Source organism: Aotus nancymaae, unplaced genomic scaffold (genome assembly GCF_030222135.1).
Source record: "Aotus nancymaae isolate 86718 unplaced genomic scaffold, 86718_ANA_hifiasm-v0.15.2.pri h1tg000011l, whole genome shotgun sequence".
NCBI lineage: Eukaryota > Metazoa > Chordata > Mammalia > Primates > Aotidae > Aotus > Aotus nancymaae.
Window position 1 is genome coordinate 24,360,534 of NW_026988422.1, and position 25,419 is coordinate 24,385,952.

The following is a 25,419-nucleotide window of genomic DNA, read 5'->3' on the forward strand; positions in this document are numbered from 1 at the left end:
ACTGTGTTACATGCTTTTATATACACTAAATCATTTAATGCTCACAACTCTTGAGTAGTGTAATTTTTTATTTTACAAATGAGGTGACTGTGGCTCCAGCCACAGTTAATGGAAATAGTTGTGTGAGAAACCAGTCATCTCTCCTCTGAGCCACAACACTAATTAAAGTGACAGATTCAGCATCACAATTAGATCAGCCTTCTCCCCAGAGCTCATTCACATCCCACCACACTAAAGAAGTTCAGGTTTGTTAGCAATAGGAACTCGTATTTTCAAACGAATTTGTGGGACCTTGGTATATTAGCAAATCAAAGGAGAGCTGCTTGATTGAAAGTGAGGCAGGATGTCTAACTCTACCCAGTAGGGCCTAAAGAGACCCCTAAGTCCTTCGTTAAGAAGCAGTTCATAAACCCTTGTTCTATAACATAACATGTTCCCCAAGAGCACTGTTAATATATAACACAGACCTATTAAAATTAATTGATTTTTAGTTTATAATAACCTTTATTTCTATTTATTCTTATTCATATACCTATCTCTATTTTTGTTCATTTTCTTTCTTTTTTATTTTTTTCTGAGATGGAGTTTCGCTCCTGTTACCCAGGCTGGAGTGCAATGGCGTGATCTCGGCTCACCACAACCTCCGCCTCCTGGGTTCAGGCAATTCTCCTGCCTCAGCCTCCAGAGTAGCTGGGATTACAGGCAAGCGCCACCATGCCCAGCTAATTTTTTGTATTTTTAGTAGAGACGAGGTTTCACCATGTTGACCAGGATGATCTCGATCTCTTGACCTCGTGATCCACCCGCCTCGGCCTCCCAAAGTGCTGGGATTACAGGCGTGAGCCACCGTGCCCGGCCCTCATTCATTTTCTTTGCTGATTTGTACTCATCCAAACCTTAAGGTGTAGTCAAACTGGTTTCTGCATTTATTCCTCACCTGGATCATTTGTGTTTTATTGTTCAAAGCTTTTCTTCAAGGGCCTCCTGTCCTTTCGGGGTTTCTGACTGTAGGATCATATCTAGAAATTTGGCTTCTTTTTTTGAAATGGAGTCTCACTCTGTTGCCCAGGCTGGAGTGCAGTGGCACTATCTCAGTTCACTGCAATCTCCGTCTCCCAGGTTGAAGCGATTTTCCTGCCTCAGCCTCCTGAGTAGCTGGGACTACAGGCATCCGACACCACGCCTGGCTAATGTTTTGTATTTTTAGTAGAGACAGGGTTTCACCATGTTGACCAGGCTGGTCTCAAAAGCCTGACCTTGTGATCCATCCGCCTCAACCTCCCAAAGTGCTGGGATTACAGGTGTGAGCCACCACATCTGGATGAAATAATGACTTGGTTTTTCTTCATGGTGAAAAATTAAGTTAACAAGCTTACCTTCTTTCCTTTTATTTTCCATGAAATCATCAGCAAGATAAGGCAGCATTTTATCAAAAAAATCAGGTTTCAGCAGAAGATTTTTGGCAGGTGTCTGTGGTTGATGTCTCCATTTGGGTCTTCTTCTTCTTCTTCTTCTTTCATGCCGTTATCCTTATTTAACTTGGCCTGATGAACAATTATTGATGAACATTCTGAAACAAGTAAACAACAAAAAAAATTTAAATCATATAGTCATCCATCTATCCATCTTTATCTTCATGCACTGTGACATCCAGTGCTCAATAATATAAAAAGGAAGAATATACTGGAACCATACTTTTTCCTTCAAATCTCTGATTTCCACATTGGTATATAATTTCTGTAATCCTCAATTTCTTAAGCTGGCAAATGTTTGGACTAGGAAATATGATCCTTTCAGCCACAGATTTGCACATTTTTTTTTTACTCACTTTTCTTTCTCTGCTGTCCATTTCATTTGGACAAAGCATATAGTAAGTGAGACTGAGTGCCACTCAAATCAGGTTATTCTCAGCCCTCTTTCTGATTATTGTGAATTATAGGATATTTTCAAATGACTTGAACACACAACTGTCTTTTGAAGATCACCTAACAAGATTAACATTCATCTTTGGAAATTGTTGGAATTACCTCCACATACCTCTGCATACCCTTGCATGTCCACATCCACATCACTTTTATGTGAAGTCTTAATTAGGGCATAAAACTTTCTTTCCAAAGTGGTGCTCCTAGCCACTGCTAGAAGTCCATTATTCCAGTGTTGTTAGGCAGGATTAAACAAATGGAAGCCCATTTCATGAATATAATTTATATAGGCAGGATTAAAAAAATGAAAGCCCATTTCATGAATATATAATTTATATAAGCTACTATTTACTTTCTATATCCTCTTTTCTTTCCTAAAATTAAAACACCCAGAAGAGATAAAACCAGATTTTCCCTAATCCTTCAAGTTTTCTATGTACAATTTCAAAGTAACCAGAGATATATACCAGGTCTGTTATAGATATTATCTGTTTATTCATTCTCTTGTCATTCAGCAAAAGTGAGTAACAGTTAGAAAACTGTTAGATTTCAGGTGCCTACAATAGAAATTGCAATAACCAACTCCATGGGAATTTTCTGCTTGTGATGGGGAGCTCCAGTGGATATAATACTTTTTTCTTCTTGTTTTTCTTTATTCACTCTTTTGCATTCAGTAATATTTCACCTTCTTAAAAGTAGTTTTAATTCTCTAGAGTACCTTTAGAATTCCTTCTCCTATTTTCTTCTCAATTATTTCCAACACCCTACATGAATCTTTTATGCTTTGATAAATCATAGTCTAAAAAGGAGTTATTCATAGTTTTTTTTTTTTTTAAGTTCCTGTAAGTGCTTTAGGCTCTTTCTCCCTAGAGATCTCATCTAATCTCACTTTGAAATGCCTTCTGCACAACTAGAAGATTTCTAAATGTACTTCTGGCCCTCTTCTCTTTCCTGGATGCTGGACTCATATATTCAGCTCTAGGTGTTATTTCTTAGTTGAATGTCTAGTGGCATATCAAACTCAACATGGTCAAAGTAGAAATCTTATTTCTCTGTTAACTTGCTCACTCTCTATCTTCAGTCTCAATTATTGGCACCACTATCAGTCTAATTGCTCAGGAACTTTGGCGTCTTTTGTGACACCCCTGTTCTCTCACTCCTTGTAAATCTCTGATTCATTCAGCAAGAACTTCCGCCAACAGAGAGCCTGCAGTTTTCCATTTCTTAGCATCTTTTCTACAACCATAGTAATCTAACCCACATCTCTAAACTGAAAAACAGCAATTGTTTTCTACCTAGTGTCTCTGCTTTTACTCTTTTCTCTTATAATCCACAGAGCATCCAGAGAGTGATCTTTTAAAACATGCAAATTAATCTTATTATTCCCTGGTTTAAAACCTTCTAATGGGTTGGCAGTGCACTGAGAATTAAAATGAAAATGCTTTACCATGGCTTTCAGGACTCCTGGTAACCTGGCTTCTATTAGCTCTCCCACCTCATCTTATGCACTTGCCCCTCTTTTCCTATGCCTTGAAAACATTAAATATATTTCTGGGTTAGAGTCTTTGCATTCTCTATTACCTATGCCCACAATGTTATTTCCCCAGTTCTTCTTAAGTCTACCCTTTCTATCATCCAGATTGTGGCTCAAATGTAAACTTCTCAGTGAAGTCTTCTCTCATTCCCAGTCCTGAGCAGTGCCCATTTCTTCACCCCTCCTTCCACAAGTCACTGTCTTTGCCATTGGGCTTAAAAAATTCCTTGCAATTATGAATATTAGAAATAATATCATTTGTGGTTTTACTCCCTCCCCCCTCCTCTTTTCATTTGATCTTTTTAAGGCAAGGACCATCTGTCTTCACAGCTGTAGAACTGCTGCCAGTACAGTGCCTGGAACAGACAAGTCTTCAACATGTAGTTGTGATATCTATAAAATATGAATGTCTTCAGCACTCTTGAATTTCAAGTGAAACTAGCTTTTTGTAAGTCTCTTGTGACTGACAAGCAAGCATTTTTTTGATAATAGAAAACTGTGGAATATTAACTTTATTCTGATTTGAAAGAAAATTAAATATATTTTTGGACATTTAAAAGAACCTCCTACAGAAGGGCATTTCATCAAGAAAAATTCCACCATTCTCCTAGATTAACTGAATCTAAAACATTAGGAAAATTACCTACGTGTATCATGTACGAAGAGGACCACTTCATAAGTAACTATACAGTGAAAATGTAAACACAGGTAGATCTTATCAAACCATCACATTCAGAGAATAAATTCAAGTCTCTTTTCAAGCGGTGAATAACACAATGTAGTTGTGCAGCCTTGCCGTGTGGAGGCTCCATTTCTGACCCTGGGAACACTGTTCTAAAGGAAACTACCTTGCAATATCTTGGGCCACAACCAGAAGTCAAGACATAAAAAAGTAAGACAGAACAAAATATACTATACAAAAGAAAATGCAAAATGTTTCTTTAGGTATGTTGCCTGTACTTAAGCAGGGGAAAGAGAAGATCTAGGGTAATGGAGAAGAGAGAGGCAGGACTCACTACATAATCAGCGTGGCCCATTGCAAAATAAAAATGTGAGGCTTCTTGTTTAAAAATTATGAAGAAGAACAAAACAGCGACAGCAGACTATTGTTCCTGAGCATTAAACCAAACGGTGGTATTATGAGCTGTGGCCTAGACAACTGCACAGTCACACACCCATGAAGCCCACCCTGGTGGAAGGGGAGAATTAGAATTCATCTCCAAGAATGTGAAGCAATCCCCATCCTGCCAAAACAACAACGAAAATAAACAGCCATCCAAATTAGGGCAGGTTGTGCCCAATCCTGATGGCTGCGCTTGTGACGATGGGGGTGGTGCTGAGGTGGACTTGGGAGCACCGCTCCTATATAACAGACTTTGATAGAGAAGGAGAATAGTTTCTGAAGCTCCAGAGTAGAAACTTCAGGCGCAAAGAATAAGGTGAAGGAAAGGAGACCGCATCAGATCTTCCTCTTGCCCTCGGGCAGTCAATGCCTTTCTTCTTCAAAGCGACCCTCTCCTTAGCTCGCTGTGTATATCCGGTGCCTTAGGAGCTGGGTGGAGTAGGTAGGGTTGGCTGTAAGGGCGTGTCAGAGCAACAAAAAGAATAGAGACAGGTTTAAATCTCTTTTTGTGGATTGGTTTCCTACCCTCTTTGGCAACAAACCCCAGGGCTCTCAGAGGGGGCCTGGATGCGTGTGGGTTCCGGATGACCCATCTCCCTTGACCCTCCGAAGGTAAGACCTAAGGGGAACCGCTGTGATCAGCATTCTTGAATCCCTCAAAAGTCACCTCACTTGTAGAAGTGCGTAGTCTTCAAGCATTTGGAAGAGGTGGCAGGGACCGTGGGGCCGGGGAAGCTCGCGACCTGGGAAGCGGGTCTGAGGAGGTGCGCCCCATCCATTCCCTCCGCAGTCCGGGCAATAGGACCCGCGAGAACTGGAGTACCGTCAGGGAGGGAAGAGCCGCGCCTGCCGAGGCGGCTCGGAGCCCGCCACTCGGTCCTACCCCGGCTCACGGAGGTTCAGGTCCCGGGAAGTGCAGGCGGAGGGGGCTGCGACCAGGCACCCTGCGGCGACCAGGCACCCTGCGGCGACCAGGCACCCTGCGGCCACTGCGGCCGCTGCTCCTGCGACTCTCGCGCCTGCCGGGTGGTGGCTCCGCAGGGCCCGCCCCCAGCTCGCCTTCCCCGCCCCTCACGCCCCCTTCCCGCCCCCGCCCGGCGTCGGGCCGCGCCGATGCGGCGCCCTGTCCTTCCGAGGGCGCCCGGCGGCAGCTTCTTGGCGGCGACGGCGCCTCCCCTGTGCCGGCGGCGCAGCGCTCTGGGCTGCAGAGTCCTCCCGCCTCGGCCATTTTCCCTCCTCCCCCCTCCTCCGTCTCCTCCCCTCTCGTTCCTCATCCCCTTGCCCTCCCCTCGCGCCGGGACTTTTCCGGAAAGTTTTTATTTTCCGTCTCGGATCTCGTAGAAAGAAGCTCCTGGCTCAGCGGCTGCAAAACTTTTCGGTTGCCGCGCCGCCGGCTCCCGCCCTCCGCTGCCCAGCCCCGCGCCCCGCCGAGCGATGAGCGCTCCTCCGGTCCTGCGGCCGCCCAGCCCGTTGCTGCCGGTGACGGCGGCCGCGGCGGCAGCTGCCGCCGCCGCACTGGTCCCGGGGTCCGGGCCCGGGCCCGCGCCGTTCCTGGCTCCCGTCGCGGCTCCAGTCGGGGGTATCTCGTTCCATCTGCAGATCGGCCTGAGCCGCGAGCCGGTGCTGCTGCTGCAGGACTCGTCCGGGGACTACAGCCTGGCGCATGTCCGCGAGATGGCTTGCTCCATCGTCGACCAGAAGGTAAGGCGCCTCGCCGCTGCCAGCCCGGCGCCTCCCAGCCGCGCAGGGGGCGCTGCCCGGCCGGCCCTCTCCGCGCCAACTTTCTGGCTCCCGGGGCTCGGCCGGCCGCCAGCCTCGCCGGCGCTCTGGAAGCGGTTGGTCCCGCAACCCAAGGCGCTGCGCTCGCTGTTGCTCATCCTCCACTTGCCCCATCTTCCTCTATTCACCGATTTCTCTCCAGTCCGCCGCCTCCTCACCCATTTCCATCCTTCTCATGACATTTTAATATATCTTGCCCTTTCCTCGCCGCGCCCCTTCTTGTTCTTGAGACTTCCCAGCTTTCTTCCCTTCACTTCCCTACGAACTGTGGACCAGCGCATTCCTGGCGCCAGAATCCTTTTTCCTGCACCAAAATGTGTCCGGGACACCCTCAGTATGATTGTAGCACCATTCCCTTCCCTTCCAGACCCTTCTCTCAGCACAGATTGGTGTTGAGGTGTTCCTGGAATGACCTAGAGACAAGGAATTTCTCACCTGTCAGATAAGCTTTTAAAAGAGTGTGATTGATTCGGCCAGCTGTGAAAACAACTGACCAGGACTGCAGCTACCCAAGTCCCTGTCATCTTTTAGTTCCACCTCTGTATGAGCATGGAAACACATTTTCCAATGACAAAACCTGAAAGTTGCAACCTTCTTGTTTTTGATTCCCGGGATGCTGATAGTAGGACATTGAAGTGGTGGGGGTGATGTCCAGGAACACCCCGAGGCTGGCTGTGACCTTAATTCTGAGGCTGTGGGACTCTGGACAGCAGCCACTGAAGGCAGGTTGGAAGAAGGGCCGTTATAGGGGCCCAGCCACCCCTTGAGGAGACTCAGTTCACCCAACACTGTTTACAGTTGCAATTTGGATTTTCAGGTTGCCTCTGGAGCCATCCAGAGAGGGATGTTGCATGGAAGAGGGTGATACAGATGTAGTGGGGGGGCACAGAGCCAGTCTTTGTGTAAACAGCCAGGGTTTCAGGGGTGGAGACAGAGGTCTCTAAAGGTACTGAATTTCAGCCCTGGAGGACTGACTAGCATTCCTTTTGTTTTCTAATTATCAGTTGAATAATCATGAATTGCTTTCTTCAAACTATTTGTAACAGAGTTTGCTAAACCTTAAGGGCTATGAATTGCGTCACTGAGCATAGGGATGTTAAAAGCAGCAAGGGCGGGGGTGGGAAATCACTGATCTAGGAAGTTGTAAAAGTTCTAGACTAAGGTAACAATGAGTGCCAGGAGTTTTTGTTTATTGAAATTTATATTACGAGTTACTGTAAATTGTCTGCAGCTTCCAAGAAAATGACACATTTTGTCTAATGCTGATATAAGTCATTTCATGCTCCTTTTCCACATCAGTGTTGTCTATTGTGGATGAGCAGGAACACTCTCCTAGGCACTGTGAAAGCCTTGTATACAACCCTCTCCATTTGATGCAGACCAATTAATTAAACAGCACTGCTCCGTAAGCACATATACAATGTAAAATAAAATTTCTCGAAAAGCAAAGGTAATTCTGTAAAATTTTAACTTTTTAAAATTCTAAAGCAAGTGATGTAATGTCAGAGAATATTCAAATTGGGTCAAAGTAATACTGATAGTCTTTGTTTAATATTGACCAGCTAGAATTTTCCCACTTCCTCATAGAGTTCATAATGGAGAGACGCATGGTTCAAGAGGTTTGGGAGTGGGATTTTAAATGGAGGGTGAATTCCAGGTGTCTCAGAAGCTATAGAGGTGTGTTACATGGAGAAAGTGAGATGAGAGCAGAGGGAGAGGGGCAGCAAGCACCTATGGAATACAGCAGACCTGAAGGTGGTGGCTGGGGTATTTAAGGGAAGTACAATTAGGAAAAGGCTTTGAATTAAAATAAACTCAAATTGCTAGAAGCCTCAGTAATCTTTTCATAGCGACATCTTATACCAAGGACATCTGAAAGATGGATTTGCTGTGTGGAGGTTTTAGAATGCCAAAAATGTTATGGCAGAAAGAACACCGGAGTTCAGTCATGAGCTAGTTGGAACATGAGCCAAGACTCTTTGGGGAAAGACGGGAAGAAATACTGGAAAGGGAAAATCATCAGGCCTGATTGGTGACTGATTTATAAAAGGAATCCTTTTTGTATTTATTCTAGTAGTTCTTCTGTCCCTCAAAGAAGTTTGACAAGTTTGACTGTTTGGGATAGTTAAGGTATAGCTCTCACTTTGATTTCCTTTTTTTTTTTTTAGGTTATAAAAAAGTTGGGGTTAGATTTATAGATGTGAACATGAGGGCTATTTATATACAGAATACTGTAAATAAATATATACTGGATAGTGGTTCTGGATAGATGACTTTTTCAGTTTCTCTATCATCTACATCTCTTTCAGAACTTTTATTATCCCAGCAGAAACAAAATTAAGAGAGCTGAAGGTCCATCACAGGATAACAGGAATCTCTGTGTGTTGTAACAGTAGGAATGGCAGAGTGTCAGTGTGGAGTTAAGGAAGTGGGAGGGGGTTCTTTTATTTTTTATTTCAGTTTTTTTTTTTTTTTTTTTTTTTTTTTTTAAGTACCTTATGAGGACATCAGCTATGAGGAAGGATGACAGGAGTTTGGGGAGTAGATGTTTCAGGAGAGAGCAGAGGATTTGAAATCATTTACAATTTACTATGTGAGCTGGAGTCCTGTGGAACTTACAGCAGAAGGTTCTCCTGATCTTTCTGAGACTTCCACATCTGTTGTTTTAAATGTGATAAAACGTTTTTCATTCACTTTGTTCAGGAGCTCCCTAAATACTAACATAGATCATGTGAGCTTTGGAAATATTAGCTGACAGTTTCAGTAACATGCATAGGACATTTCCTGTGGAATGTGCAGCTGAGGTGTACAAGTCTGCATAAGTTTCCCTGAGAAACTCACCTCTAAATTATTATTGTTATTTAGAATTTAGAGTATAGTTTTTCTCTATGTAGCAGACACAATTGTATTTGAAACATTGTGATGATAATTCAACAAAAAATACTTATTTTGAGAAAATGTCCTTGAAGTCTATACTGACTTACCCAAGTAAAGAATTATTTGTTTCATCTTCTAGTTTAGATGAAAAATCTAGTCTTGCTTTTTTATATGTAACAATGTATGAATATATAAGATGTTATCCTTTCTTTTTAGAAAGTATTGATCCAGGTTTTTATTTATATTATGCTTATTTATTTAGCTTGCAAGAGTGTAACATTGAAACCTGGTTGTATATAAAGATATATATTTTGTTAATATACATGATTATTGTTTTCAGGAGGGTAAAAAACAATAACAATAATTGACTTCACTTTGAAACAGTGTTACTTTTTACTATCAAAGAAACCTTGAATATGCAGACTGAGGAGGAATTGTTTTAAAGCAAGGAAAAAAATTCCAGAGGAAGAGCTAGTTTGGTGTCACAGTTCATCATTTACCTATCTACCACACACACAAACATAGTTTTTTGTTTTTTTCAAATAAGCAGTGTTACTTTAGGGATGTTTGATGCAATTAATATAACTGTTCATTTTGGCTGTTACCTTATTAGAAAGACAACTGATATTTTACTCTTAAATGTACTTAAATGGAGTAAAGTATTTGTATGACTCCTGGCTTATAGTTTCACTTTTCAGAATCGTCTTTTGGCCAAAGAAATTTAACAGTGAGATTTTAAGTAGATAGCTCACTAAAGGAATAAGGTTAGTGCCTTGGTTTGAAAGTAGCATTACTTTGCTTCTAATTGTTTCACTTTAATTGTATTATGCATTGTTTTCTTAATAGTTGTGGTGTCATTTTTCTCTTTATTACTAATTTTAGATATTCCACATACTCCACATAAATTGAGAAAGTTGGAGGTAATTAGGTGCTTGACTAATCCAACTCCCCTGGACCAACAAACTCCTTTTAAGCTAATGATGGTCTTTGGGGCTTAGGTTTATATATTTTTATTCTAATTTTATAATTGGCTATATGTCTACTGATTTGTGATTTAATGTTGAAGTATAGACTTTGTCTTTTACTGTGATTTTTTTTCTTTTTTTTTTTTTCTGATACAGGGTCTCACACTGTTGTCCAGGCAGGAGTGCAGTAGCACAATTGCAAGTCACTGCAGTCTCGCCTTCTGGGCTTAAGTGATCCTCTCGCCTCACCCTCTTGAGTAGCTGGGCCTACAGGTGTGGGTGACCATTCCCGGCTAATTTTTAGTAGAGATGGGATTTTGCCATATTGCCCAGGCTGGTCTCAAACTCCTTGACTCAAGAGGTCCTCCTACCTTGGCCTCCCAAAGTGCTGGAATTAACATGTGTGAGCCACTGGGCCTAGCCTATGAAGTGATTCCTAAGTAATACAATTTTAGTACTCTAATTTTATTTTTATTATTTTATTTTTTGAGATAAGTCCCAGACTATAGTACAATACACAATCATAGTTCACTGCAGCCTCAAATACCTGGCTAACATGATCCTCCTGCCACAGCGTCCCATGTGTTTGGGACTACAAGTATGTGCCACCACATCTGGCTAATTAAAAAAGTTTTTTTATAGAGACAGTGTCTCACTATGTTGCCCAGGCTGTTCTTGAATTCCTGGCCTCAAGCGATCTTCCCACTTCAGCCTCCCAACATGCTGGGATTACAGGCATAAACCACTGTGCCCTGCCTCTATTTTTAAAATTTAAATTTCTTTGCAAGTTTAATAGTGTAATAGAATTATATTTTGGAACTGTATATTATCTACATATTTATGTATTATATATGTGTAATATATGTAGTAGGTTGTCTATTTTTTCTAATATATTTAAATATATTAAATATACATTTTTAGATTTATCTGTGTCTAACTATATTTTAAATAGACATTATCTATGTGTATTTTTAAAGAGCTTCATTATCCTTGTATAGCCTCTAGATGCTGAAGTATTGTTTTATATTTTGTAATGTAGACTGCAAAAAATGAGGCCTCATCACATATCTCACAATCCCAAAGATAAACTCTGCTTTATGTTTTTCTATCAATTCATGGACTTGTAAACATTTTTATAATAGGTATATAGTATTTGACACTTTTCACAAGAATATCCTTTGTGACTGTGAAGTTAAAACCATTAAGCCTTATAGTCCTTGGACTGGGAAGAGTTGGATGATTGGCTGTTTTTTTTAAAATACATGAATTCATTTGGACCTTTAGATTCAGAATGGAGATCAATTTGAAAGAATAAAAGTACACTGTGTGGTGGTGGGGGGTACTTCAATATTATTAATAAGGTTTAAATACTTGCTCCAAAAGACCATACTTCATGACTGTGCCGTTTATTTTCACCAAACTCCTATCATAGCTATTATGGGAGATTTAAAACTTAATTTTCTAATGATTATTACCTTTTTTATTTGGTGGGATGATTGTGTGTAAGTCTTCACTAATTTATTCATGAATAACCTTACTAGAGAATACAGAACATTTATAAGTCTATGAATGTATATTTGTGACTTATCTAAGATGACTGAGGTTTAAAGACAATATGTGTCATGCATTAAACCTACTGCTTTCTAAATATGTGCATAATAAATAGTATTGATTAAAGCTTAAAGCTCTATAGACTAGCATACTGTCTTAACAAAAGAAATTTATATTTATCTTATTCTTATCTCAATATGTAATTAAAATTATAATATTTAAAAAAGCAATATGGCTCTAAGGCCCAGGTGACATCTTTTTCCTGCCCTCTGTATCAGAGCAAATCTTAGAAGTAGTTATGGTTTGAAACACTTTCTCAAGTCTCAACCTCTCAGCATTCCTTAAGGACTTATCTAATTATTACCAAATATAAGACACATTTGCTGATAAAAGTAAAGCGTATTTTCATTGCTTTTTATTATTTTTGACAGCAAGTTGATTTAACTCCTTTTCAGTTACAAGTACCAAGTGCAATGTCAATGGTATTTCACTTGATTTTTAAAAAAGGAAATAAAATAGATAATGGTGCAACATATGGGAACATAATGATTCAAAATTCTGGTTCTCAAGACCAAAATTAAAAGCTTATTTGCAGATCAGCACTTGATACATGAGAAGGAAGGTGCTTGGAAATGACTTAGGGAGATTGAAATTTGCTGTCATGCTAGCATCTCGAGATTGTATGCTAAGTCATTCTATCTCATGATAGCTAATATGACGTAATTGGTTGTGCTGCATATGCAGAAGTGTTATATTGAGATGAGAAGGAAAATTCACTGGGAAACAATTGAGTTATCAGTTTGGCTAAGTCAATCACAAGTGTTTTTTTAGATATTTCCACTAACTACCACTTATCTCTCATGAAAGTCCATGCCCCATTATAAAACCTTCAGAAAACCACAATCAGTAATTATTTATCGATCTTTTAAAGAAAAGTGTAATGGATAATTATATGAAACTTTGTCTGTGTGCGTGTGTGTGTGTGTGTGTGTGTGTATGTGTGTATTAGACTGGAATCACTGAATAAGCTCTCAGGCTGTACCAGAGAACTAGTATAATGATCAAGATTGGAGGGCTGGACTCAGACTGTTTGAAGTTGGTAGGATGCAGTCCTATAGGTGCTGATGGTAACATGAAGTTTCTTTCCTTGCTTTGCTTTTATATTTGTTTGCTTTGATTTATGTGTCAGGGTAATTAATCTTTGACCTCTGACCTTGTACTATCACCTTGATTAATGAAAGATCTAAACCCAAATGTGGAAATAGAGGCAAAAATACAGTGTTTTTTAATAATAAAAGATACTACTCAGATTTTTATTTCCCCAGCATTACTTTAGAGTGATTTTGAAAATGAGAATTCAGTTTCTTGAATCTTTCCTTGTTGTTAGAATATGTTGGAACAAAACAACAAGAGAGTGCATAATTTCCCTCTTTCTTTCTTTCTTTCCCAGAGTCTCACTCTTGTTTCTCAGGCTGAAGTGCAGTGGCTCAGTATTGGCTCACTGCAGCCTCAACTTCCCAAACTTGGGTGATTCTCCCACCTCAGCCTCCCAAGTAGCTGGGACTACAGGTGTGTGCCACCACGCCTGGATAATTCTCTATATTTTTAGTAGGGACAAGGTTTTACCATGTTACCCAGGCTGGTCTCAAACTCCTGTGCTTTAGTGATCCACCTGCCTCGGCCTCCCAAAGTGCTAGGATTACAGGCATGAGCCACTGTACCTGGCCTCATTTCCCTTTTTCTATTGATAGGATTTAGATACAAAGAAAATGGTGATTTTGCTTACAGCTATTAAAAAAAATTAAGAATATGAGATATTTCCCCAGGAATTCTTTTAATACTGTCAACCAAATATTTTTGTAGCATTAAAAACCAATTTTGATAGCACCACTTGAAGTTATATGGCAGCACAGAAATTCACATTATTGGGTTTCTTTTTCTGGTCTCACCTAGAAAAACAGATCATTAAATATACAGAGTCTTCAATCATATGGCCACTATGGCTCTCATGGAATATTATATAATTTAAATAGTTAATAATTGGTATAAAAACAATGCATATTCAGACAAATTTCACCTGTTCAAATGTACAGTTTCCTGTGTAGAAGTTTCTTCCAAAGTTATGAAAGGTTTTATTTGGCTTAAGCCAGACAATTGATAGGCAGCTTAGCAGTGTTGGTGGACATGAAGCTTAGATTTTAAAATATGCAATCACGCAGGAATTTTGTTCAACTTATTTTGTTGAAAAGGAAAAAAAAATATTCACCCTTCACTAGCTTATTGACATCTGTTCTGAGTAAACCACTGATTGATGAGGAACTAGTGAATTTATTGCTTGTTTTTAGGCACAATTTCAAGAATTTCTGAATGCTTCTTTCCTTGTCAGCAGCCACTTTCCCCCATATATTTTATAAAATATATTATAAAATGGTTGAAAAGTATTAATGTAGAAAATATGAATGAAAAATATGAACATATATAATAAATGGTGTTGTTGATAATTAATTTGATTTTTTTCCTACACTCCATTTCCTTACAGTTAGGTGATTCTCTCAACCTGAGCAATTGCTCAGTGTAGGGTGAAAAGATTAAAGAGGTTGTTTCTTTGAAGGTATGTAAATATCCACAGTAATCATGAACATATTTATTTTTCAGTTTTGTTTGTTTCCATATCAATTCTGGTTAGGAGTGACATGTTATACAGGCTTTTGCAAAAGTATTGACATTATTTCACACAATGTCTTGTACAGTCAGAGAGATTGGGAAGGAGAGGACTGAAGCGGTAGTTAAAAAGTAGAAATAAAGAGTCGAGTGGCAAATTGAAAAGGCCAGAAAAATGGAACATTAGATTAAAGGATCACCACTTGTATTACCACAAGTATTTCAGTGGTGTGAACAGCTGAACATTGAGATCTAATGGTTAGCACCATCTGAAAAGATATTTAGAAGCTTCCTAATCACATTTTACATATGGTACATATTCTTGTCATTGGGATCATAATAAGTAAATGGTTTTTTTTTACACTTTTGTAAATTAGTGTTTGATATTTTCATAGCTTTGTTTGAATTACCTGTCTCACGTTGGGTTCCCTTTTTAACACAGTAGGTGATCCTACAAAGTTCTTTCTCCCTCCCCAGCATTATTAAGGTATAATTGACTAATAAAAATTGTATATAATATGATGTACGATGTGATGTTCTGATATACGTGTGCATTGTGGAGTGATTAAATCAAACTATTTAACATGTCCATCATCCCAGACTTACCTTTTCTTGTGTGTATGGTGAGAACATTTAAAATCTACTCTCTTAGCAATTTTCAAGTCTATAATACATTGTTTTTTTTTAAATTATACTTTTAGGTTCTGGGATACATGTGCAGAACATGCAGGTTTGTTACATAGGTATACACATGCCGTGGTGGTTTGCTGCACCCATCAACCTGTCATCTACATTAGGTATTTCTCTTAATACTCTCCTTCCCATAGTCCCCTACCCCCTGACAAGCCCCAGTGTGTGGTTCCCCTCCCTGTGTCCATGTGTTCTCGTTGTTCAGCTCCCACTCATAAGTGAGAACATGTGGTGTTTGGTTTTCTGTTCCTGTGTTAGTCTGCTGAGAATGATAGTTTCTAGCTTCATCCATGTCCCTGCAAAGGACATGAACTCATCCGTTTTTATGACTCCATCGTATTCCATGGTATATATGTGCCACATTTTCTTTTTCCAGTCTGTCATTGTTGGGCATTTGGGTTGGTTCCAAGTCTTCGCTATTGTGAAAAGTGCTGCAATAAACATACATGTGCATGTGTCTTTATAGTAGAATGATTTATAATCCTTTGGTTATATACCCAGTAATGGGATTGCTGGGTCAAATGGTATTTCTGGTTCTAGATCCTTGAGGAATTGGCACACTGTCTTCCACAATGTTTGAACTAATTTACAGTCCCACCAACAGTGTAAAAGTGTTCTTATTTCTCCACATCCTTTTCAGGATCTGTTGTTTCCTGACTTTTGGTCATTAGAGAAATGCAAATCAAAACCACAATGAGATACCATCTCATGCCAGTTAGAATACATTTTTATTAACTATAGTCACCATCCTGTATGATAGAGCCACAGAGCTCATTCATCCAGTCTAACTGAAACTTTATATCTTTTGACTAGCCTCTTCCCATTCTCACCCCTTCCCACTTCCCCAGTCCCAGTCCTTGGCAACCACCATTCTACTCTCTGATTCTATGAGTTGAATGTTTTTAGATTCCATATGTAAGTGAGGTAATGTAATATTTATCATTCTGTGCATGGCTCATTTCACTCAGTATAGTGCCCTCCAGTTTTATCCATGTCATCACAAATGGCAGGACTTCCTTCTTTTTTTTTTGAGTCGGAGTTTCGCTATTGTTGCCCAGGCTGGAGGGCAATGGCGCAATCTCAGCTCACTGCAACTTCCGCCTCCTGGGTTCAAGCAATTCTCCTGCCTCAGCCTCCTGAGTAGCTGGAATTACAGGCACTTGCCACCACGCCTGGCTAATTTTGTATTTTTAGTAGAGATGGGGTTTCTCATGTTGGTCAGGCTGGTCTCAAACTCTGGACCTCAGGTGATCCACCCACCTCGGCCTCCCAGAGTACTGGGATTACAGACGTGACTTCCTTCTTTTTAAAGGTCTAATAGTATTCCATTGTATATAAATATACAACACATTTCTTTATCCATTCATCTGTTAAAGGACACTTAGGTTAATTTCATATTTTGGCTATTGTGAATAATGCTACAATGAACATGGGAGTGCAGATAACTCTTCGACATACTGATTTCATTTCCTTCAGCTCTATACTAGTTAGTGGGATTGCTGGATCATATGACAGTAGTATTTTTAATGTTTTGAGGAACTTCTGTACTGTTGTCCACAATGGATTTACTAATGTTCATAGCCTCACCAACACTTGTTTTCTTTTGTCCTTCTGATAATAGTTATTGTAACAGGTGTGAGTGGTAATTGTGTTTTATTTTCATTTTCCTGATGCTTGGTGATGTTGAGTGTTTTTTTTATATACCTATTGATCATTTTTAGGTTTTCTTTTGATAAATGTCTATTCATTTGCCCATTTTAAAACTGGGCGATTTTTTTTTCTTGATATTTAGTTGTGTGAGTTCTTTACATGTTTTGAATACGAACCCCTTATCAGGTTCTAATCCTTCACTAGGATAGCTCATTTGATACTTGACTGATGTTTTTTCATACATGTGATTTGGGCTGCAGTAACCTCATTACTTTCTGGCTCAATTTTTCAGTGTCACTCATAAAAACATAGGAAAGAACTATTACTTAAAAGACTGTGCCGATTGTATTGCTACAATGGACTGGTGTTAGTAATCCATATAACAGTCTTAAGACCACAGGCTTTTGGAAGGAATCCATTCTAGTTTTCATTCTTGCCTTTGCTTCTTTTGTTACTTTATATCCAAGCCTCATATTTCCCCTCCATTAAATGGGGACAGAATCTGTTTCAAAAGGCTACTAGAATTTAATGCAAAAATAAATAAATAAGGTATGTATACAAAGTACTTAGCAGTTAATGAGAGTTTAGTATGTCAGGCAATATATTGTTTCCTCCTTTGAAAAAATCAATTTTTGGTACTAGGCTTAGTACCTATGTGACAAAATAATCTGTACAACTCCCCCCCATGACACAAGTTTACCTATATAACAAAACTATACATGTACCCTGAAACTAAAATAAAAAAAAAATCTGTTTTTTACTTTAAAAATATCTGCAGGTATGTAGATTTGCTATAATTATAGGCTTCAGTTCATGGCACATTTTTTTCATCAGTCCAAGGATCCTATTTTGTTATGTGTTATTTTGTTTTATTATTTCTTTTCAACCAGGCATTGAAGAACTGTGGTATATGTATGAAGTATTGTATCTTGACAGTTGAAACTCGTTTCAGTATACAAAGTTTTTCACAAGATAATAGATGGCTAAGATAAAATTAAAAGAGTATTCAGCATTTTAAATAAAGAGGTATATCTTTTCTTTTTCATAAATAATGGAATAAAAAGAATCTGAATATAATCAAAGTCTAACTTGATATGTCACAAACAGAAACATATTTCTACATCAAATACAACAATTTGTTTAAATAGAAAATCCATGTATCATTAAATGAGCTTGCTTTTTTTTTTTTGTAAATGGTTTAAGTTACTTTTGAGTAGGAAGTTTTTTTGCTTGAAATTTACCAACATTTATGTTGATTTAAATTTCAAACTTAAGAATAAAAACACATTTCATTAATCATTAATAAAGGTTAATTTGTTAGGTTAAAGTGTTAATAAAGGTTTTTAAACTGTCAGTTTTGGACATGCCAAAAATACAGAGCCTTTTCCTAGGTCGTCTAAATTTGTTGTATTAATGACAAAATAATTACAGGATAATTCTGGAACTGTTTCTTTGTTTTGGGTAGATGACTAGCTAGAGAGAGATCAGGGATTCGGTTCCAGTTTAGGTGCTAGAATTAAGTTCCAGAGACTTTATTGAATTAGGTTATTTATCAATAGTCAAATATTTATTCAAGACACTCTTTCTTAAGGTTTTTGTCAATTAAACATGAACATCCTCCCCCCTCCCCCGCACCTTCTAACTCCTCACATTATTGAGAAACAATGGTAGGCTTGTGTTCTGGTGGGCACCAGGCAGTTCTTATCATTATAAAAAGTGATTATGTCCTTTTCAGAGTATTAGGAGATCATGGTTAGAATTTAGGGGGAACACACTTAAGGGAGCATTTGGCAGAGGGACTATGAGGATTTTGGAGACATTTAAGTGTGACTTCTTTGCCATAGGAAAAAGAGATTATTAGGGTGAGACATGAGAGTATTTCTTAGTCTACATAAAGGTGAGGTCTACTGTCCATTTTAAGACATCTGTAGAGTTCTGTGGTGCAAAGCTGGTATCATCTTTGCATTTAGCATCCTTAAAATGCTTGGTCTGTGTCTCTAATATGGAAAGCTGCAATTAAGAACATGGGTGACTAACAGAATTGTAGTTTTTAGAGATTGGTTAGTGGAGTTAGACCCTCAGAGCAGTAATATTAGAGGTTAAGGCCACTTGACCAAACAGCTGTAGCTTTTTCACCATTGTCAAAAGCAGGAGACAGTTGGGGAATGGTGTCAGTTAATCTTTGGTGGTGACTTTGAATGAGTGGTGATGAATAGACCTGAAAAAGTGACAATAGGAAAAGTCTGTGGGCTTCTGAAACTGATGGCACCTGAGGGCAGAAAAGAACATGACAGCAAAGTTCTGATCTTCCTGTGGATGGAGCCAGAAGACATGGCCACACTAGATCACTTAGGAATAACAGTGGAAAGAGATCTTGAAGGTTGCTTTTTACATGCAGAGTAGACCTTTTGAGAAATTTTATGAGTGTTACAGGTGAGAGCTCCAAGGGGCAACTTCATGATGACCTGTCCATAAGAATTTTGAAAAGCTTATCCCAGGAGCCTTGAGTCATGATGGACAAGATTGCAGGGCCTCTTCTGGAAAATTCTGTGAGTGGCAAAGGACCTTGAACTGGCAGTTTGTCCCATGGTACAATGGCCAGCAGAGGGAAGCCTCCAGGAAGAAAACCTTCCTGACATTTACTCTGTGTGCCAATCTGTATCTTGGCTTTTCATTTGTCATTTCTGATTTTCACAGCAGCCCTTTGTGGTAGTAATTTTATCTGCATTTTAAGGATGAGGAAACTAGAGGTTGTAAATCATTTACCTCAAGTCACTTAGCTACTATGTAAGAAGCAAACCCTCCCAATACTTTATTCACTTGCTTGAAACACCATAGATCTGTACAGGGAGTTTGAAATGATCAGATTGTGGGAGGAAATTTTAATTTTCCTATTATGTTGACTGAAATTTACTTAAAAACACTTAAACTTTGACACTGTGGTATTGATTTGTTTAAATTATTCCTTAGTCTAGAAGGCTCCCCTTACCTGGAATTCACATTCCAATTAGTGGCCAGCTAGAATCCTAGTCACTTTGGAGGCCACCTCTCCAAGGATTCTCTAATTGGTGGCAAGATTGCCCCCACTGCCCATCCCTTTAGCATTTATTATTAATATAGCAAACATTAGAACTGGACTCTTACTAGGGAAATCAGTGAGAGATATGATTGCCTGTTTTAGACATACTCCTCACCCTTGAAGAAGCATGATCTATAGTATGTCTAATTGTTAATATTTTTTTTTGGAAATACATTTCTGTTTGTGTAGCATAATTTGGTTTGGAATTTGCTTCTCTGGTATCAATTTTGGAGATAGCCAGTCCTTACCCACCTGGAAATTTTCAAATGCCACTGTCTTTGTCCAAAGAAGTTAATTACCTTGTGTAATTGAATTGGCCTTCCTTCCAGTAAGATGTGGCCACCAAGTGATTTGGATGACGAGATTATGCTAAGACCATATATTGATCATTGTGGTTCAAAAGTAGTAGATGTAAAGAATTTTAGCTACCAGTGTAAATCAATGAATCATTATTGAATAGTACAATGATTCTGAGCAGGTTTTGAGAAAACAATTAAAGGTCCTTAAGAAAAGTGCTGCTCCCTCCCTCACTCCCTCCCTCCCTGTCTTCCTTCCTTCCTTCCTGACAAAGTCTCACTGGGGTCCTTAAGAAAAGTGCCTTTGCTGGGTGTGGTGGCTCACACCTGTAATTCTAGCACTTTGGGAGGCTGAGGCAGGCGGATCACAAGGTCAGGAGATCGAGACCATCCTGGCTAACACGGCAAAAACCCATCTCTATTAAAAATACAAAAAAATTGCCAGGCATGGTGGCATGTGCCTGTAGTCCCAGCTACTCCAGAGGCCGAGGCAGAAGAATTTCTTGAACCCGGGAGGTGGGGGTTGTAGTGAGCTGAGATCATGCCACTGTACTCCAGCCTGGGTGACAGAGCAAAACTCTTGTCTCAAAAAAAAGAAAAGAAAGGAAGAAAAGAAAAGAAAAGTGCCGTTCCCTCCCTCCTTTCTGACAGGGTCTCTCTCTTTTGCCCAGACTGGACTGCAGTGGTGCGATCTCTGCTCACTGCAGCCTCAACCTCCTGGGTTCAAGCACTTCTCCTGCCTCAGCCTCCCAAGTATCCGGGACTAGGCACATGCCACCATGCCAGGCTAATTTTTGTATTTTTTTTTTTTTAGATACAGGGTTTCACTATGTTGACCAGGCTGGTCTTGGATTCTTGACCTCAGGTGATCCACCTGCCTCGGCCCCTCAAAGTGCTGGGATCACAGGCATGAGCCACTGTGCCCAGCCTGCTTTTCTTTTAGAAGTAGTATTTGGGTTGTATATTTGCTAAGGGTCATTCTTCAGAAATATGTATGTTTATTCTTTAAAGTTTGTTTGCTTGCTTATTTTTTGTCAATTATGAATGAAGCCAATTGAAGGTAAACTTACTCCCACTTGTACATGATCAGTCACAAGCTAAGTAGAAGTTTTCTTTTTACTTCAGTAGTGAAATTGAATTGTGAATTTCCTTGCATCCCTTCACATTGTCTGCGTGCAGGGCTAATGCCAACACTTACTTCCCTTGTAGACTAATTGTACTTTCCTCAAGCTTTACAAAAACGTAGGGATGTGTGTGTGTGTGTGTGTGTGTGTGAGACTTGACTTAAAGCACATTGATAATTCAGTTCATTTCTAAGGGTTCCTGCCCTGAATGAGTACTGCACAGCATATGGTAAAATAATTAATCCTAATGGACTAGAAAGGTGCTTCAAATACTGCTTTTCTTTGATGTATTTGGAACTTTTAAAGCTTTAGTACAATGGACAAGTTACATAGAGACTTCTCTTTTCACATGACTTACTAGTAGTGTCTTGCTAACAAAAAGGCAGCAGACATCTCCAGCTGTACTAGAGATCTGAATTTGCTAGATGTCTGTTAGTCAGGTACTGTGCCTTGTAAGCCTTATCTTGAGATAACTCATCTTTTACTAATTGGACACAGGGCATCAGTTGTTACTTGAGTCGTAAGGCAAATCACTCCTGCCTAGCTTTTCTTTACCAAATTACAGGTGCTCAGAAATAAATGATTAGCTTCAGAGCAGCCTTTGTGACAGATGTTAATTTCATCTACTAATGTGGAATGTCAACCATGATGTAGATCCTATAATATTTACATAAATCCAGTAGCTTTCATAGATTTTTGAAGAATAAAAAACAACAACTTGCATATTCTTTGCTTTTTCTTTTTTTTCAATTCTTTGAGAAGGATAGGGAACAAAAGTAAACATAGAGTGAGGATGGACTAATGGAGAGGAGTTGCTGTAATACACTAAATTAAATAGGCTGACCATATGCTCTGTTGTCCAGGACAGTCCCAATTCCATGCCTGTTATCCTGGAATTCTTTTAAATTGTATATTCACTAATAGAAACAAACAATAAAGAAAAAAAGAAAAACTTGACTTAGGGCAGACATTTTATTACCTTTTGGCCAAAAAACATGTACATTTAAGGAGAAGGGTAAAACTTAAATTTCATAGAGTCATCAAATCATGTGTATCATGCATATTAACAATGTCATTTTGGGTAAGTCTTCTGAATGGCTTAAGCTAAAAACGAAAACAAACACCTTAGTTCGGTTAGGATGTTATCCACTTTGAACAATGTTTCTGTATAACTTAAAAATGAAAAGACACTAACATTTACAATTTATTTCATAAGGTAATTGCTTAGATCTCACTTTGAATGTAATGTATAAAGCAGTTTCAGTGCTCTTTTCAAACAGTCAGTAATCCAAGATTCTATAATAGTACATTTGTATCAGACAGCAAATAACTTTGATTATTGTGGTAGTACATACTAAATTGATTGTGGAAGTACATACCTTTGTTAACTAAAGTAGTTAAACAGATAAGTCTGCTTTGATACTTTAGCATAAAGTGCGCCTGCTGGTTATGACAAAGGCAGTCATGACAAAGGCAAAATACGTGGACTTAGATGCAGAAGGATGATGCTGTTTATCATAGTTTCAAGTTGCATTTTATGGTATTCTTTTCACTGGCAAAAATATGGTCAGCAAAAAAAGGAGGAACACTATACACAGATGTCTTTGATTATTTAGAAAATTTGTTTTTTATTTAAAAAATAAGTAGGCAAATAAGAGAGATAAAATTTTGGAAGTTATATTGTCCCAGAATAAGAATGCATAGGCTACAGTGCATATTTGCTTAAGATGTTCAGAGTCATGGTCTGGGTGAAGCAGATATATCAGTTATACTTATTACTCTCTACTTGGTTTCTGTTGATGAATATACTATTAAGAATTATAGGTTTGGAAGTCATAATGTTGAATATTCTAGCTCTGAAAAATAATGCAAGTCAGGGACTAAAGTCACTTGAAAAGGAACTTTATTTTGTACAATTATTTCTTAGAATTTTCTCTACGGGGACAATTATAATTTGTTATATTTTAAATACTTGTTTTTCTTTTATTTTGAAAATTACAAAATTACAATGTGTGGTAGGCTGAATAATGACACTTGAAGATGTCTACATCCTAATCCCTGACACCTTTGAATGTTAACCTTATAGGTCAAATGGGACTTTGTAGATGTTTAAGGATTTTGAGATATGGATATTATACTGTGTTAATCAGGTCAGTCCAGTCCAATCACATGAGACCTTAAAAGTGGATGCTTTTCCTAGGTAGGTCAGATGGATGAATCTGAGGAGCAGGAGCGATTCAAAGAATGAGAGAGACTTGGTACCCTTTTGCTGACTTTGCAGATCAAAGAAATGGGCCATGAGCCAAGGAATGCTGAGGTTCTTGTAAGAGGAAAGCAGAAGGAGTTAGAGTCGTGTAGTAGGAGACGTGGCAACAGAAACAAGATATTGGAGTCATTCAAGGAGTAGCTCATGTGCTAAGGAGCATAGTAAAAGCTAGAAGCCAAAAAAGGCTAGAAAAGGTTTCTGTCTTCTGGAAGGAACCACATTTTGACTTTTGCTTAGGTAAACTGATTCGGACTTCTGATCTCCAAAACAGTAAGATAATAAATTTTTGTTTATCAAAGCCAGTAAATTTGTGGTGATTTGTTATAGCAACAGTAAGAAACTAATATGCCACACACATTGTGGAAAAGGTGAGAAATTCAGATAAGCCCTAAAATCGATCGGACCACTCAAAGTTAAACATAATATTTTGGTGGATATCTTACCATTTTTTTCTATAAGCAAATATTCTCATCCTGATTCAAATATGCTTTCATTTGCTCTTTTTATTTGATACTTCTATGTCAGTTTTAAAATATAAAATGTTCAGTGCCCTTGGGGGTGGTTTTATGTAAAGGAAAGACTTCAGATATGTACTTTGGTTTTAGGATTTAATATTCAAGTTATTAAAGTTGCAGGTTCGGATGTTACTTCTTAATCTTTCTAGTAGGACTTAAAAACATAAATTTTAATAAGTCTAGCAGATTTTAACAACTACATTTAAGAATCTTTGAAGAATTATGATATCCTTTACAAATTTATTTAAATGCTTTCAAACATTTGAAATTGCACTTCTAAATTTAAGATCTTTGACTTTCTTTAAATATTTCAGTCACCTGCTTGATAAACCTTTATATGTTCTTAAGTAATTCTTATACATCTAATAAATTAAACATAAATATTGTAAAGTTTAAGTTTTTCAATATTCTGATACCATACACACAAACCAAAATTAATTACTTAATTATTTGTATCTAGTATGCACAAAAGTATTAATGTTATGGTTTTGATTCTCTTAAACTTCTCCACATTTAATTTCAAACCTTCCCATGTTTCAAGATATTTTTTCACCTGTGAAATGGTTGTGTGATCTACACAGTTTGTGGAGTTCCCTTCTCACCTTCTCACATAATTTTGCAGTTGTCTTCTTGGTTTGATTAAAGTTTTGTAAATGCCAGAAAGCTTTTAGCTGGGACAAAGACTGGATTTTTGTCACAACTTTAGATCAATTCCACAGAACCCTATTTCTATCAATGATTTTGTCACTTCAAGAAAGCGGGTATTCATGTGTCCCACATCCCTGGATTCCATTTATATATTATCTCTTTGTGCTAACAAGTCTCAGATTCCTTCCTTGCTTGATCATTTGATTGGATTTTTAATTCCTTTAGCTCTTAAGATAGGCAAATCTCCTTTTTATCTACATGAAAGACTATTGAACTTGATAAAATACTGCACTTTCATGTTCTTTCTTTAAGGCTAAATTAATTCTTACAGATATTAAGTATGTGATTGAATGCTGGCAGTCTCTAGGGCTTTATGCAACCATCTAGTCACAACTCATAAGACCATTCTTCTAACTCAGTATCTTCCCCTGTAAATAAAAGAACACTCATGGCACTGCTTTCTAATATCTAAATAGAATTGATATATAGATTTATCACAGTATGTTTAACTTGCACCCTACTCTTTGAAATTTGGGATTCTATTTTTTTTTTCTTTAAAATGTTCTTATGCAGAAGCTATAGCACATTTAAAAAATTTACCAATCTAATGTATATTGAACTTCTTTTGACATTATCTGTTAATATTACTAAAATTAATTCCTAAGATTAAATTGTAGTTTTTATTTCAGAATTATAATTCTTTGCTTTTTTCAGTTTGAAAAGTGCAAGTACATAGGTT

General features: G+C 38.4%; 1 protein-coding gene across 7 annotated transcripts in view; it reads left to right on the forward strand.

The window, feature by feature from the left end:
• The first annotated feature begins 5,135 nt into the window (after positions 1 to 5,135).
• PRKD1 (protein kinase D1) overlaps positions 5,136 to 25,419 on the forward strand; it is a 352,406-nt gene continuing 332,122 nt past the window's right edge. For 3 of the 7 annotated variants that reach the window (XR_010342022.1, XR_010342023.1, XM_064374712.1), the window contains exon 1: positions 6,014 to 6,280. Coding sequence is in view for 4 of the 7 variants with exons in the window: in XM_064374712.1 (XP_064230782.1) it covers positions 6,014 to 6,280 (267 nt within the window). In the remaining 3 variants the exon portion in view is untranslated. Of the gene's footprint in view, positions 5,192 to 5,698; positions 6,281 to 25,419 lie in introns of those variants that run through there. The other 4 variants (XM_021674897.2, XM_064374707.1, XM_064374710.1 and 1 more) reach the window with 3 other exon arrangements.